This window comes from Bos javanicus, chromosome 5, assembly GCF_032452875.1.
Source record: "Bos javanicus breed banteng chromosome 5, ARS-OSU_banteng_1.0, whole genome shotgun sequence".
NCBI lineage: Eukaryota > Metazoa > Chordata > Mammalia > Artiodactyla > Bovidae > Bos > Bos javanicus.
In genome coordinates, this window is record NC_083872.1 from 6,679,414 (window position 1) to 6,692,420 (window position 13,007).

The 13,007-nt window shown below is 41.7% G+C and overlaps 1 protein-coding gene across 2 annotated transcripts in view; it reads left to right on the forward strand.

Annotated features, from left to right (window-relative positions):
- The first annotated feature begins 1,262 nt into the window (after positions 1-1,262).
- The window catches only part of ZDHHC17 (zinc finger DHHC-type palmitoyltransferase 17), a 100,081-nt gene continuing 88,336 nt past the window's right edge, over positions 1,263-13,007 (forward strand). For both annotated transcript variants that reach the window (XM_061415572.1, XM_061415573.1), the window contains exon 1: positions 1,263-1,463. In XM_061415572.1, coding sequence (XP_061271556.1) covers positions 1,371-1,463 — 93 coding nt within the window. In that variant the 5' untranslated portion in view covers positions 1,263-1,370. The remainder of the gene's footprint in view (positions 1,464-13,007) is intronic.

Here is a 13,007-nt window from a genome sequence, read left to right on the forward strand (position 1 = left end):
TGCCCAGACACACTTTGCTTTTTTCTTTTATTACTAGACTACCCAATTACTGAGCCGCCCTCTCCCACTGACAGCATCCAATCCCGGGTTACCCCTCTTTCCCAAATCCCGCCTCAGAAACAGCGTCCAATCCAGAACCGATCCCCGCTCACCCAGACCCTACAGACCTCCTCTGGCGGGAACCTAAACCTCACAGAAGATGCTTTCTCCTACCTTTCTGAGCGGTATCCAAGCTTCCTCTGGAGTGCCCTCCCTCCTGATTACAAATAAATCTGATACTGTCGGATTGCAGGCTTCTTCCTGATTTGGCTTTAACACAAAACAGGTTAGTATCAGGATCCCTACGAAATAATGCTTCTTGCTATATCGTTCTCTGAGCAGTTTAGATTTTCGATTTTTAATAGCTAATAAATACTTTTCTATAACAGTGCCATCAGCACATTTCTAAAACCCAATCCCCGCTACCCACCATGGAGCCCTAATATCCGTTTAAAAATGCCTTTAGTCATTTTCTCTGGTTCGCATTTCAGCGAATTCAGTTTAAATAACTTCAGTTCTGAATTCCTGGATTACATTACAATGTAGCAGATGGGGACGTGCGGGTTTTGAGGGCGTTCATTTTAAATGTGGTTATTCGTGATTCAAGACCGGTGAGGGCAGTTTGGGATCATTTTAAAAAGGCTTCTTCAGGAAGAAATCCCAAGCTTTATCCGTGTTTTCCGGGGTGTCCCCCCCGGAAGCACCCCTGTGGGACGATCTTTTTGAGGGCGGAGGAAGGGGTGCGTCTTTCTTTTTCCAGGAGCGATGCACATCTGGATTCAAGCCTGAGCGTCCCAAAGCTAGTACCTGGAGCGGGGTGATGGCTGCACCCCAGGTCGCTGAGGACGGTCCCGGGGGTCTCGGATCGGGACAGCGGGATTTGCTGGCGTGGGCTATCCCGACTGCCAGGGCCCCCGAGTCCCGGCTGCGCGGCTCCGGAGCCCTGCCCTCGTGGCTGCGCCGCCTCAAGATTTCCCACGTGAAGGACCGGGTTACCGGCTTGCGGGGCGGCCGAATCCCCCCGGGAGCCAGAGGCTCACAGCTGCCGGAGGCCAGGGCCCGCCCCCGCGCGGCGGCGCCCACGCCCAGAGCCTCAGGCCCGCCGGCCCCGGCGCAGTGCAGCAGAGCGCGCTCTCGCGCGGGCCGGCCCGACACGCGCGCACGCGCGCAGGGACCCGCGCGCTCCTAGGGGGCGGGGGCAGAGGGGGCGGCACGGGGGGAAGGGGAGGAGGAGGCGGCGACCGCGTCGCCTCTGGCGGGGCTCGCGCTCGCCCTCGCGCTCGCCCTCCGCCTCGCCCGAGCCCCGCGAGGGTGAAACGCTTTCTCCCGGCATGCAGCGGGAGGAGGGATTTAACACCAAGATGGCGGACGGCCCGGATGAGTACGAGAGCGAAGCGGGCTGCGTGCCCCTTCTCCATCCAGAGGTGAGGAACGGCTCCGAGCGCAGTCCTCGGCCCACGGTCCCCCCGGCCCTTCGCCCCCGGACGCGCGGCTGGGCGGTGGCCTGCGTGTGTGGGGTAGTGGAGCGTGCCGAAGTTGGGGAGGGCGGGCAGGCAGATCCAGGCCCGAGCGGGCTGTGAGCGGATAACGGAGGAGGAGATAGCGGGGCGGGCCCGGCCGGGGCGTGCTTTGGGACGCCGTCCCTGGCTGTGCCTGGAGGGCAGAGGTGGAGGTGTTGACGGGTCTCCTCTGTCGCTGCGCTGCTTGCCGGTCCGGTGGAGACGGGGGCCTGGTACTGGTTTGGAACCGCAGCTTGAGCTCCCTAGTTCTGCTCAAGCTTCCCCGCGGGGGTGGGGAGAGAAGGAAGCGCGTTTGGTTTTGATTTCTTCAGTTTCCCTTCACCAGAGTGAACGACCGTGTCTATTCTTCCCATTTGGCTCTCTGGAGGTGTGTAGGGTACAAACACAGTTTCTTGGCCAAAGTGATGTCCTTCCTGTTATGCCATAGGCAGCACCTCGGGGCACCTTGTTTTGGATGTCCGTATTTTAGCGTTTATCCTTAAACGATTAAAAAGAGAGGTCGAAACTTTTGGGAATGGACCCACGCTCACAGTAGCTTGTCAAAGTATCTTGTTTTTTCGGGGAGCAGGAGCCAGAAGAGGATAGTGCAACACGTTTTCCCATCACATGAGTATCTTCCCTGTAAGTAAACAGTGCTCCGCTCCAGGATCAGTAGCATTCTGTACGTGTTTACGTCTTAGTTTATAACTGAGGTAGTGCTCATTCAGGCCTGGAAGCGATTCTTGATGCATTCCGGTTTTAAATGATCCACAGTGATGTGCGGAGGGCAGCGGCAAAGCTTCCTGAAAAACTCGTATAGTTTTTATGAGCTTAAGGGATGAAGACAATCTCTGTGTTGTGGTAGGCTGAACAAACATGGAAGTCTCTAACTGGTTATCATGCGTTAGAATGATTCTGTTTATTTCTGCAGTTGAGATTATACCCTGTTTATTGTTTGTTGTTTAGCGGTTAAGTCCGGTACAAACTTTTTTGCAACCCCTTGTACTGTAGACCGCCAGGCTCCTCTGATCATGGGATTCATCAGGCAAGAATACTGGAGTGGGTTGCCATTCCGTTCTCCAGGGGATCTTCCCCTACCCAGAAATCCGACCCACCTCTCCTGCATTGGCAGGTGGATTCTTTATCACTGAGCCAGGAGGGAAGCCCATAGCATGCTTATATTACTTAGTAAAATATAAATACAAGCACTTACCCATGTTATATACTAATACTCATCACCTTCTCATTTGTCACTTTGACTTATCAAAAACAGTGGGACAGTTCCTTAGGCGTATACCTGGGCCACTCTCAGTGAAAAGGCTATTCTGTTCTAACAAACAGAGATGTACAATAAAACTAAACGTTCTTTTTTTACCAAATGGTAAAAAAAAATTCTCAGAATTGGCATTGGAGACATCTCTCTTTTAGTTCACGCTTCCGGCCCTAAAATTATATCAAGAAATAGACAAAGTTTTCAGAAGATGCGCTGAAAATGTTGCTAAGGAATATTTCTCATCACCTATTCCTGTGAAAGTATTTTTAAATACAAAAATACTGATTCTGTGTATTTTAACATAACTCTTCTCTCTTCATAAACTTTTGCTTTGTGAAGTAGTTCATTGTTTGGTACTTTAGGAATAATTTCAACAGGCGACAAATCCAGAGATTGCTTGGTGTAATGGAATGGCCTGTAGGCTTGAAATTCAGAGACCAGGCTTCAGGTTACCATTTAATTGACTCTTAACTAGAAAATCAACTTCCTCATCAGTGAAAATTGAAATACATGACAGTTACCATTCCTTTTTACTTGGCAAACACGATACCAGAGCTATGGTCCTTCTGCATTTTTCCTGTGGTTAGTTTTGCATTCACACCTGGTATGCGAAGAGCCGACACATTGGAAAAGACGCTGATGCTGGGAAAGATTGAAGGCAAAAGAAGAAGGGTGCAACAGAGGATGAGGTGGTTGAATGGCATCACCCACTCAACGGACATGAGTCTGAGCAAACTCCGGGAGATAGTGAAGGACAGGGAAGCTTGGCATGCTGCAGTTGATGGGGTTATAAAGAGTTGGATGTGACTTAAGGACTAAGCAATAGACCTGGGATAATTCTGCGTGTGTTCTTGGGCAAGCTACTTCTCTAAGTTTTAGGTTCATGATTTTTAATAATGGGATGAAGTAATAATTTTAATAAGCTATAATAAGGATTAAGTGAGAGTGTGTCCTTTTTTGTTGGTAAAGTAAGCAGTGTCTTCATTCTTCCTTGGAAAGAAACTGAGCAAACCTTTATTTGCTTTGGTGAGAAATAGGATAATAGTACCTTTAACTTGCCTAACACAGACTTTTGGCTAGACAAACTTGGGTTCCAATTCTGGATTTGTAGTAATGAGCCAAGTGACCTGAGACAGGTTCTTAACCTCTTAAAGCCTCAGTTTGTTCATCAGAAAATGGAAATGCTGCCTAGTTCATTTGGCATTAAGGGATCAGGCTTTGTTGAGCTTTGTTGAGCTTTAAGAACTGGCACATTGTAGGTGCTCAGCTAATGTTTCTCCTTTCTCCAACCCGAAGGAGAGTGGTGTTATATATTTATTTGATTTTGATTAATCGTTTAGAAACTTGTTTGGGTTTTAATTTAATGGAATAGGATCTTGCAGGAACAAGTTTATTTTACTTTTTATGTTCAAATTTAGCACTGTGTCACAAAAATTGTTTCTCACTATTTGTTGAATAGATCATTTGTGAGGTAAAGACAGTATCTATTCCTTAAATCTGTTAATATGCAGACTGCTCACTGTTAAAACCTTTCTTAGGGGATTATGTAAGTAGATGAACAATGAACCCTTCTTTTTAGAAGTATTTGCTGTGAGAGAACCTTACTTTTCAGTTAATTAAATAATCCATTCATTTAGTAAGTCATTTAATTATTTGTTTATCTTGAGGCTTCGGGATATTCGTGATAAAGTCAATGTGAAACAGTATAGGATACTGGTTAAAAGCCAAGACTAGTGACAAATGGAAAATCTAGATTCTGCCTCTTACTATTGTCATGGTCAAATTACGTTTTATGCTTTTATGAAATTAGGTTCATAGTACCTACCTCTTAGAGTCCTTGTGAGTGAGAAGTAGAATGACGTTTATAAAGCAGTCATCGCAGATCTAGGCACGTAGACTGCCAACCAAATCTAAAGGGCCTTGGGCCTGGATGTAAAGTGAGTACTGATGCTGTTGACTTTTGTTTTCTGATGAGATAGACTTTTATTTTAATGGAAAAAATTAGAGGCTATTTGGAAAAAGATAAACTGATTATCAGGGGATTAAGGTGCTAATCCCAGCTCTTCTACTTTAGGCTAGTAGACATTTAAATTATATTTTGTTTCTTTGCTTTTAAAATAAAGAGGCTAGACTAGATCCTGTCTTCAGATTTCGTCAAACTTTAATGTTCTGATGTATGTTGTGATTTTTCAAGGTTGATAGGCTTGATCATCTCTCTGCGAGATGCATAGCACTGTGCTAGCTTTTATGGGTGAAAATGTAATGAATAGCTTCTGCTGTCCAGAAGTTAATAACCTAGTTGGGAAGATAGCCGAAACCAACTAACTGCTGAAAGGGGAAGTGTAGCCAGTTAGTAAGTTTGGATTCCCGTTATCTAAACTGGTTAACTTAAGCGGAGAGATGGATACCATACGTTGGTCTGTAGATCCAGCTGACTTGCTGTCTGTCACCAGCCTTCCATTTCACTTGCTAATACGTCCTCAGTAAGCCATCCCTGCTCTCTCATATGATGAGGCCATGACACTCCCTTCAGGCAGAGCATTATCATAAGGGCTCTCTGTTTCAGCAAGAGCTGACTTAGAGCTTTGAACTCGATTGCCTGGATTACGTAGAACTTTCATCTCTTGATTGCTTCCTTTTGTTTTCTTTCTCAATTTCAAAACTTCTGTTACTGCCTTTTCTCTAGTGTCTCGTTGTTTTTAATGCTGAATTTTCTTCACATTACATTTGTGTATATTCATGTCTCATTTTTTCTTTGTTTAGAGTATTAAACTGAAGTACTGAAAATTGGTTTTCTTTTTCTAATGGGTTACTGGCACATTCTTTCCCTTCAAAACAGGTCTTTCTGTCAGTCTTTAGGATCTGATCCCTTTTTTTATTCAGCAAAATTCAGCTATAGGCCATATACTTGTAATTTAGATTTAAAAATACTATACCTTAAGCATAGTAACCACTGAGTCAATATACATAAAATGAAAATGCAACTGATCAGTGACCTCATAAACTGTGGCAAAGCCAAAATTGAAAATTACTGATCTGTAGAACAAAAAAATTGCAGTTGATTGTGAGAAGTGCCATCTTACTGTTTTGATCACTTTTTATTTAATTTGTGAGACTTATCCCAAAAATTTTTATTAAGAGTGGACTGACTGTTCAGTAGGTAAATATAGGAGTGTATAGGTTGCAAGTGCTTCAGTTCAAATCCTAGTTTTCCACTTGCTACCCATGTGACTCTGGGCAAGTTCCAGAGTACTGTGTTCCAGTTTCCCAGACTAAAATGGGGGCATAATAGCCCCTACATCATGAAGCTGCTGTGAAGATTAAATGAGAAAACGTATATAAAGTTCTATGTCTGGCACTTGGTAACACAATGCATGTTAGCTGTTAATGTTGTGATGTTAGTAAAGATAAAGAAAATTGGTTGTCTGGGGTTTGAAGAGAGGATGGGCAGGCAGCTTTTTATTATAAACTTTTTTTGCACTATTTAATTTTCTTAAGGGCTTCCCATTCTCTCATAGCTCAGTTGGTAAAGAATCTGCCTGCAATACAGGGGTCCCGGGTTTGCCTTGAGTTGGGAAGATCCCCTGGAGAAGGAAATAGCAACCCATTCCAATATTCTTGCCTGGAGAATCCCATGGACAGAGGAGCCTGACAGGCTGCAGTCCATGGGCTCAAAAAGAGTTGGACATGACTTAGCAACTAAACCAACACCAAGGGCTTCCCAGGTGGCTCAATGGTAAAGAATCCACCTGCCAAGCAGGAGACATGGGCTTCAATCCCTGGGTTGGGAAGATCCCCTGTAAAAGGAAATGGCAGCCCACTCCAGTATTCTTGGTGGGAAATCCCATGGACAGAGGAGTGTGGTGGGCTATAGTCCATGGGGTCACAAAAGAGCTGGACATGACTTAGTGACAAAACAACAGCAATTTTCTTAAAGATGTGTGCTTTGATCTAAGAGGGTTTATTGAAAAGCTAAGTATGGTCTTCATGCTTTGATAGACCACAGAGTAAGTCATTATAAAATAACAAAAGATCAATTGGCGGCCTTCAGGCCCCTCTGGATAGATGAAGGTGCACCTGTGAGTGTGTATTTTGTTAAAATTTTAAATGCATTGTGGACCTCCTTTCCTCTAGAGAGTATCTTGAAGGGTGTCTTAGGGTTGGTTAGTCAGTTACGGTGTCTTGATGTAGTATGCCTTTAACAGAACTCCCAACAGGCACGTAATCCTTAAAGATGTTATTTCAATATCAAGGTTATATGAAATTCTCTTTCAAAGCATCATCTATTTCTAATATTATTTTATAATTAGATTCTGTTACAGATAGGTAATTTAAGAATAAAATATCCAATAGTTTAAACTGTGGAATTTAAAAAATTGATTGAAGACAGTATTGTATTTACAAAATTTGCAGGTAAAATTCTCACCCAGTGCAATAATTATACATTTGTAGGATGATATCTTCTGTTAAATTCTCCTTAAAATAGAGCTGCTGCTGCTAAGTTGCTTCAGTCGTGTCCGAGTCTGTGCGACCCCACAGACGGCAGCCCACCAGGCTCCCCGTCCCTGGGATTCTCCAGGCAAGAACACTGGAGTGGGTTGCCATTTCCTTCTCCAATGCATGAAAGTGAAAAGTGAAAGTGAAGTCGCTCAGTTGTGTCCGACTCTTAGCAACCCCATGGACTGCAGCCCTCCAGGCTCCTCCGTCCATAGGATTTTCCAGACAAGAGTACTGGAGTGGGGTGATATTGCCTTCTCCTAAAATAGAGCTATAGGCAGCTAATTTGAAAGTAGAGTGAAACTTGAACTTTCTGTGAGATATTATGAAAAACTTAATTTCCTGAATTATAGAGGGTTAACAAAATATTTTTTGTTTTTGTCTCAGTTGTTGATTTGCCATATGAATTACTTTGACTTTTTAGGGTTAATACATATTAAATATGATAGAATCTTTCTTTGATAAATCAGAATATTATAGTGTCTTAGGCCCATTTTTCTGATTATCGACAATTATTATCGAGGAGATGGAAACAGTAGGGCTGAGTATACCTGAAGGGTTTTTTTGTATATATATCAGATAACTTATGTTTTTTTCTCAGTTGTTTTATACTAGGAACAGTCAACTGAGAAATATTAACTAATGTTTGAGAAGTTACTGTACCCTCGTTCAGGTTTTTAGAACAACTTTCTAATTATGAATATCTATTAATTTATGAAAGATTTAATGAAGGATGAACAAAATCGGTGACCAGAACTATTCTCATTCTCGTTAAAATAAATGAATGGATGAATGAATGATTGAATGAACAAACCGTTCTGTGACTGAAGAAGTTGCTTGTCGTGTTAGTTAGAATCCTTGGACTGCAAATGTCACCAGCCTTTTAAAAATCTCCTTGGGCAAAAAAGGGAATTTCCTCATTCACATAGCCCACGCTTGGGATGCCAGCAGTGCAGCTGAGCTCAAGGATAACTGGAACCTGAGCCGAGAATGACACCAAGACAGTCTTCTCTCTCATCTCATCCCTGCCTTTCAGCTTCATTTTCTCCTTATGCAGAGTAGGTTCTGTATTCTCTGCAGTGGGGACATGGATGCCAGCATTATATCTAAAATCTCAGCTAACCATTAGAGAGGGACTGCATGTCTTCCTCATTCCACACTGGAAAGTGGAATCAGGTCATCCTGATTTAGTTTATGTGCCTACTCCTATGACCATGGGAGAGAGCGTAAACTTGGCCAAGGTTTCTTGCTTGGAATCAGGGGAGGAACAGTTTCCGTAAAGAAGGAATGCTCCAGGGAAACTGTTTCTGTGCTCTGTACTCTTAATGCGAAGAACTGTTTATTTGCTTTGTTCCAGTCTTCTAGTTTTTTACGTACTTTGGGACTCTGTAATTACACTGCACTCATTGTTAACAGTAAATGTTCTAGTTGAGCTACTGAATAGCATTCTGCATGAATAATCCAGACTACGGTTGGGAAACATTCTCTGTAAAGGCCAGATAGAAAGTATTTTCAAGTTTGTGGACTATGTAGTCTCTGGAGCAGCGACTCAGCTCAGTGGTGATTGTATGGAAGCAGTTGTAGGCAATATGGGATTGAATGACTGTGCTGTGTTTCAATAAAACTTTATATATAAACTTAGGTGCTGGGCCAGATTTGAATTATAGGCTCTATTTGCCAGCCCTAGATCTAGATAATGTGTAAGAACTCCAAGAAATTTTTGTTAAAATATATATTTCAGTGCATTAAATCCCATTCACTGCTGGTATGCAGTAACTTCATCTCCCATCAGCCTGGGAGATGGGTTGGGTAACATAAGAATGTGTGTGTCTGTGTGTGTGTGTCTCTGTGTGTGTGTGTATTAGAACCTTAGGGAGGACTTTGTTAGAATACACATGCTTCCATATACACTTTTCAAAGTTTCTAATTTAGTATTTGGGTTTGTGGTACGTATGTTTTGAAAAACTTTCAGAGGTGATACTATAAACAGTCCTATACTTTATCCTCCCCTCTCTGACACACACTTGATATGTGGGAAAAGTTTTATTACTTGTTTTTCTTTTTTTGCACAAGAAGGAAGAAGGATGCTAACTTGAGATTTAAGGTATAAGGCATTGTATTGTGTGCTTTTCATGTTATTTCCTCAGTCTTCTGATAATCACAAGTGTAATTGCTAACAGTTATCAAATTATAACTATGAGCTAGCCACTGCCCTAAGCAGTTTTGCATATATGTTCATTCATTTAATTCCCACACCTTTTTAAATACATCTTTTACAAAGGAGAGGATTGATGCATAGAGAGGGTACTTGCTGGTAAGTAGCAGAACTGAATTTGAATTCAGGGCTTCCCTGGTGGCTCAGAGGTTGAAGTGTCTGCCTGCAATGTGGGAGGCCTGAGTGCTATCCTTGGGTCGGGAAGATCCCCTGGAGAAGGAAATGGCAACTCACTCCAGTATTCTTGCCTGGAGAATCCCATGGACGGAGGAGCCTGGTGGGCTACTGTCCATGGGGTCACAAAGAGTTGGACAGGACTGAGCAACTTCACTTTCACTTTTCACTTTCACTTTCAAGCTGCTTAAATCCAGTTGCCCCTTTAGTTTTGTGCAGCAGCGTGTGATAGTGATGATACAGAATTGATTGAATAGCTGGCTGTGATGGCAAATGTCCTCGATATTATAAAAAATATTTTTAATAGATTAATTTTTAGAATAGTTTGAGGTTCGCAGCAACATTGAGCAGAAAGTACAGAGAATTCCCATATACCAGGTGTCAACAACTTGCACTGGAGGTGGCATGCTTGTTAGCCATTGAACATGCATTGACCCATCGTTATCATCCAAAGTCTGTACTTTACTTCCGGTTCTCTTCTGGGTTTTAATATGGGTTTTGACAAATGAATAATGACATGTATCTACTATTACAGTATCATACAGAATAGTTCCATTGCCCTGAAAATGCTCTGTATTCTGTCTCCTCATCCCTCTCTCTCTGCTAACTCTGGCAACCTCTGATCTTTTTGCTGTCTCCATAGTTATCCCTTTATCATAATGTCATGTACAGTTGACACTTGAACACATGGGCTTGAACTGTGTGAGTCTACTTCTGCATGGATTTTTTTTTCAGTATTAAATATTACAGTACCATGTGCATCTTGTGTGTGAATCACAAGCTGGAATCAAGATCTCTGGGAGAAATATCAACCTCAGATATGCAGATAATGCTACCCTAATGGCAAAAAGCAAAGAGGGATTAAAGAGCTTCTTGATGAAGGTGGAAGAGAAGAGTGAAAAAGCTGGCTTAAAACTCAACATTCAGAGACTTAAGATCATGGCATCGGGTGCCTTCACTTCATGGCAAATACATGGGGAAACAGTGGTAGATATTATTTTCTTGGTCTCCAAAATCACTGCAGATGGTGACCACATCTATGATGTTAAAAGACGCTTGCTCCTTGGAAGAAAAACTATGACAAAACTAGACAGTGTATTAAAAAGCAGAGACATTACTTTGCTGACAAAGGTCCGTCTAGTAAAAACTGTGGTTTTTCCAGTAGTCATATAAGGATGTGAGAGTTGGGCCATAAAGAAGGTTGAGCACCGAAGAATTGATGCTTTTGAACTGTGGTGCTGGAGAAGACTCTTGAGAGTCCCTTGGACAGCAAGGAGATCAAACCAGTCAATCCTAAAGGAAATTAATCCTGAATATTAATTGGAAGGACTGATGCTGAAGCTGAAGCTCCAATACTTTGGCCCTCTCATCGAATAGCCAAGCCATTGGAAAAGACCCTGATGCTAGAAAAGATTGAGGGCAGGAGAAGAGGGTTAACAGAATTGAGATGGTTGGATGGCATCGTCAACTCAATGGACATGAGTTTGAGCAAAGTCCAGGAGATGGTGATGGACACGTATGTCCATACTGCTTGGTATGTTGCAGTCCATTGGGTGGCAGAGTCAGACATGATTTAATGACTGAACAACGAACAACAATGTGCATCTTACAGTCAGCAGCATCTTTGATTCTGAGGAATCCTACCTCCAAAGTTTAGAATAGCTGTTGGCACAGAGTTAGCTGTTACTGTTCTACAGTCTTCCCTTTCTTTCTGCTGTTCAAGATTATGAGAGAGAGAATTGTTCAGCATTGTTGAATCTGTTTCTACCTTGGAGGTTTTATCTCCCTTCACTGTGATTATAAATATGCATTAATCTTCATTCATAATTCTGTAATTTTTATAATCATGAATAAAATGTAGACATTATTTTCTAAGGAAGTTTTGCTTTCGATTTAACACTTGATATGATACTTGTTATTTCCTTACTTGTCTCCTTTTTTCCTGAGGATAATTGAATGTTGTTGTCTAGTTGCTAAGTCCAACTCTGCAACCCCATGGACTGTAGCCCACCCGGCTCCTTTGACTATAGGATTTCCCAGGCAAGAGTACTGAAGTGGGTTGCCGTTTCCTCCTCTGGGGGATCTTCCTGACTCTGTACCCGTGACTCTTACATCTCCTGCATCAGCAGATGGATTCTTTACCACTGTGCTACCTGGGAAACCCTACTGGTATCATACAGTGTTATAAAATTTACACTTTTTCTGAATACACTTTTGCCATAGTTTCATCTTAGCACATAATGATCTTTCCCATTATAAAATGTCTAGATCTGCCTTATCCAGTCTGGTAGCCACCAGTGGCTTGTGGCTATTTAAACTGATTAAAATAAAAATTTGAGTTTTTCAGTTATATTAGTCACATTTTCAGTGTTTTATTAGCCACGTGTGGCTAGTGACTACTATTATAGATAGCACAGAAATATAGAATATATCAGTAATTGCAGAAAGTTATATGGGACAACACTGGTCTGTATGGTTTTTGTTTTAATTTATATCTTTTAAAGCTATTTTTTAACCACATAGCTATTTTTATTGAGACATATTATATTTATAAATTATACATTTTAAATGTTTTAAGTTAATGATTTTCTTTGAATTAAAAAATTTTTATATGGACATAATTACAGATTCACATGTCATTGGAAGAAAAAATGCAGAGAGATTCTGTGTACCCTTTTATATAGCTTTTTCAAATGGTAACACCTTGAAAAATTATAATACCACATCCGAGAAATTGATATTGAATCAGTGAAGTTACAGGATATTTTTATCACCAGAAAGATCTTTCATATTGCCTTTGTATACCCATACCAATCTATTCTCCCATGTCTATAATTTTGTAATTTTAAGAATTTTTTAAATGAAATCACGTGTGTATTCCTGTGAGACTGGCTTTTTTCATTAGATTAACAGTTTGGGGATTCATGCAGGTTTTAGCATGTATCAGTAGTTCATTCCTTCCTGTTACTGGGTGGTATGTGGATATACATCCGCATTGTTTCCAGTTTGGGGTTATTATAAGTAAAGCTGCTTTAAGTATTTGTGTAAAGATCCTGTGTAAACGTTAAGTTTTTCATTTCTCTAGGATAAATACCTAAGAGTACTGTTACTGGGCCATATGATAGTTGTATGTTAAAATTTTTAAAAAACGGTCAGACTGTTTCCTGGAGTGGCTGTGCATTTTACATTCCAACCAACTCAGTGGTGTGTGAGTAATCTGATCTCTCTGCCTCCTTTCCAGCATTTGGTGTGGTCACTTTTTAATTTTAGCCCATTTTAATAGGTATGTGATGGTAAGGCGTTATGTTAT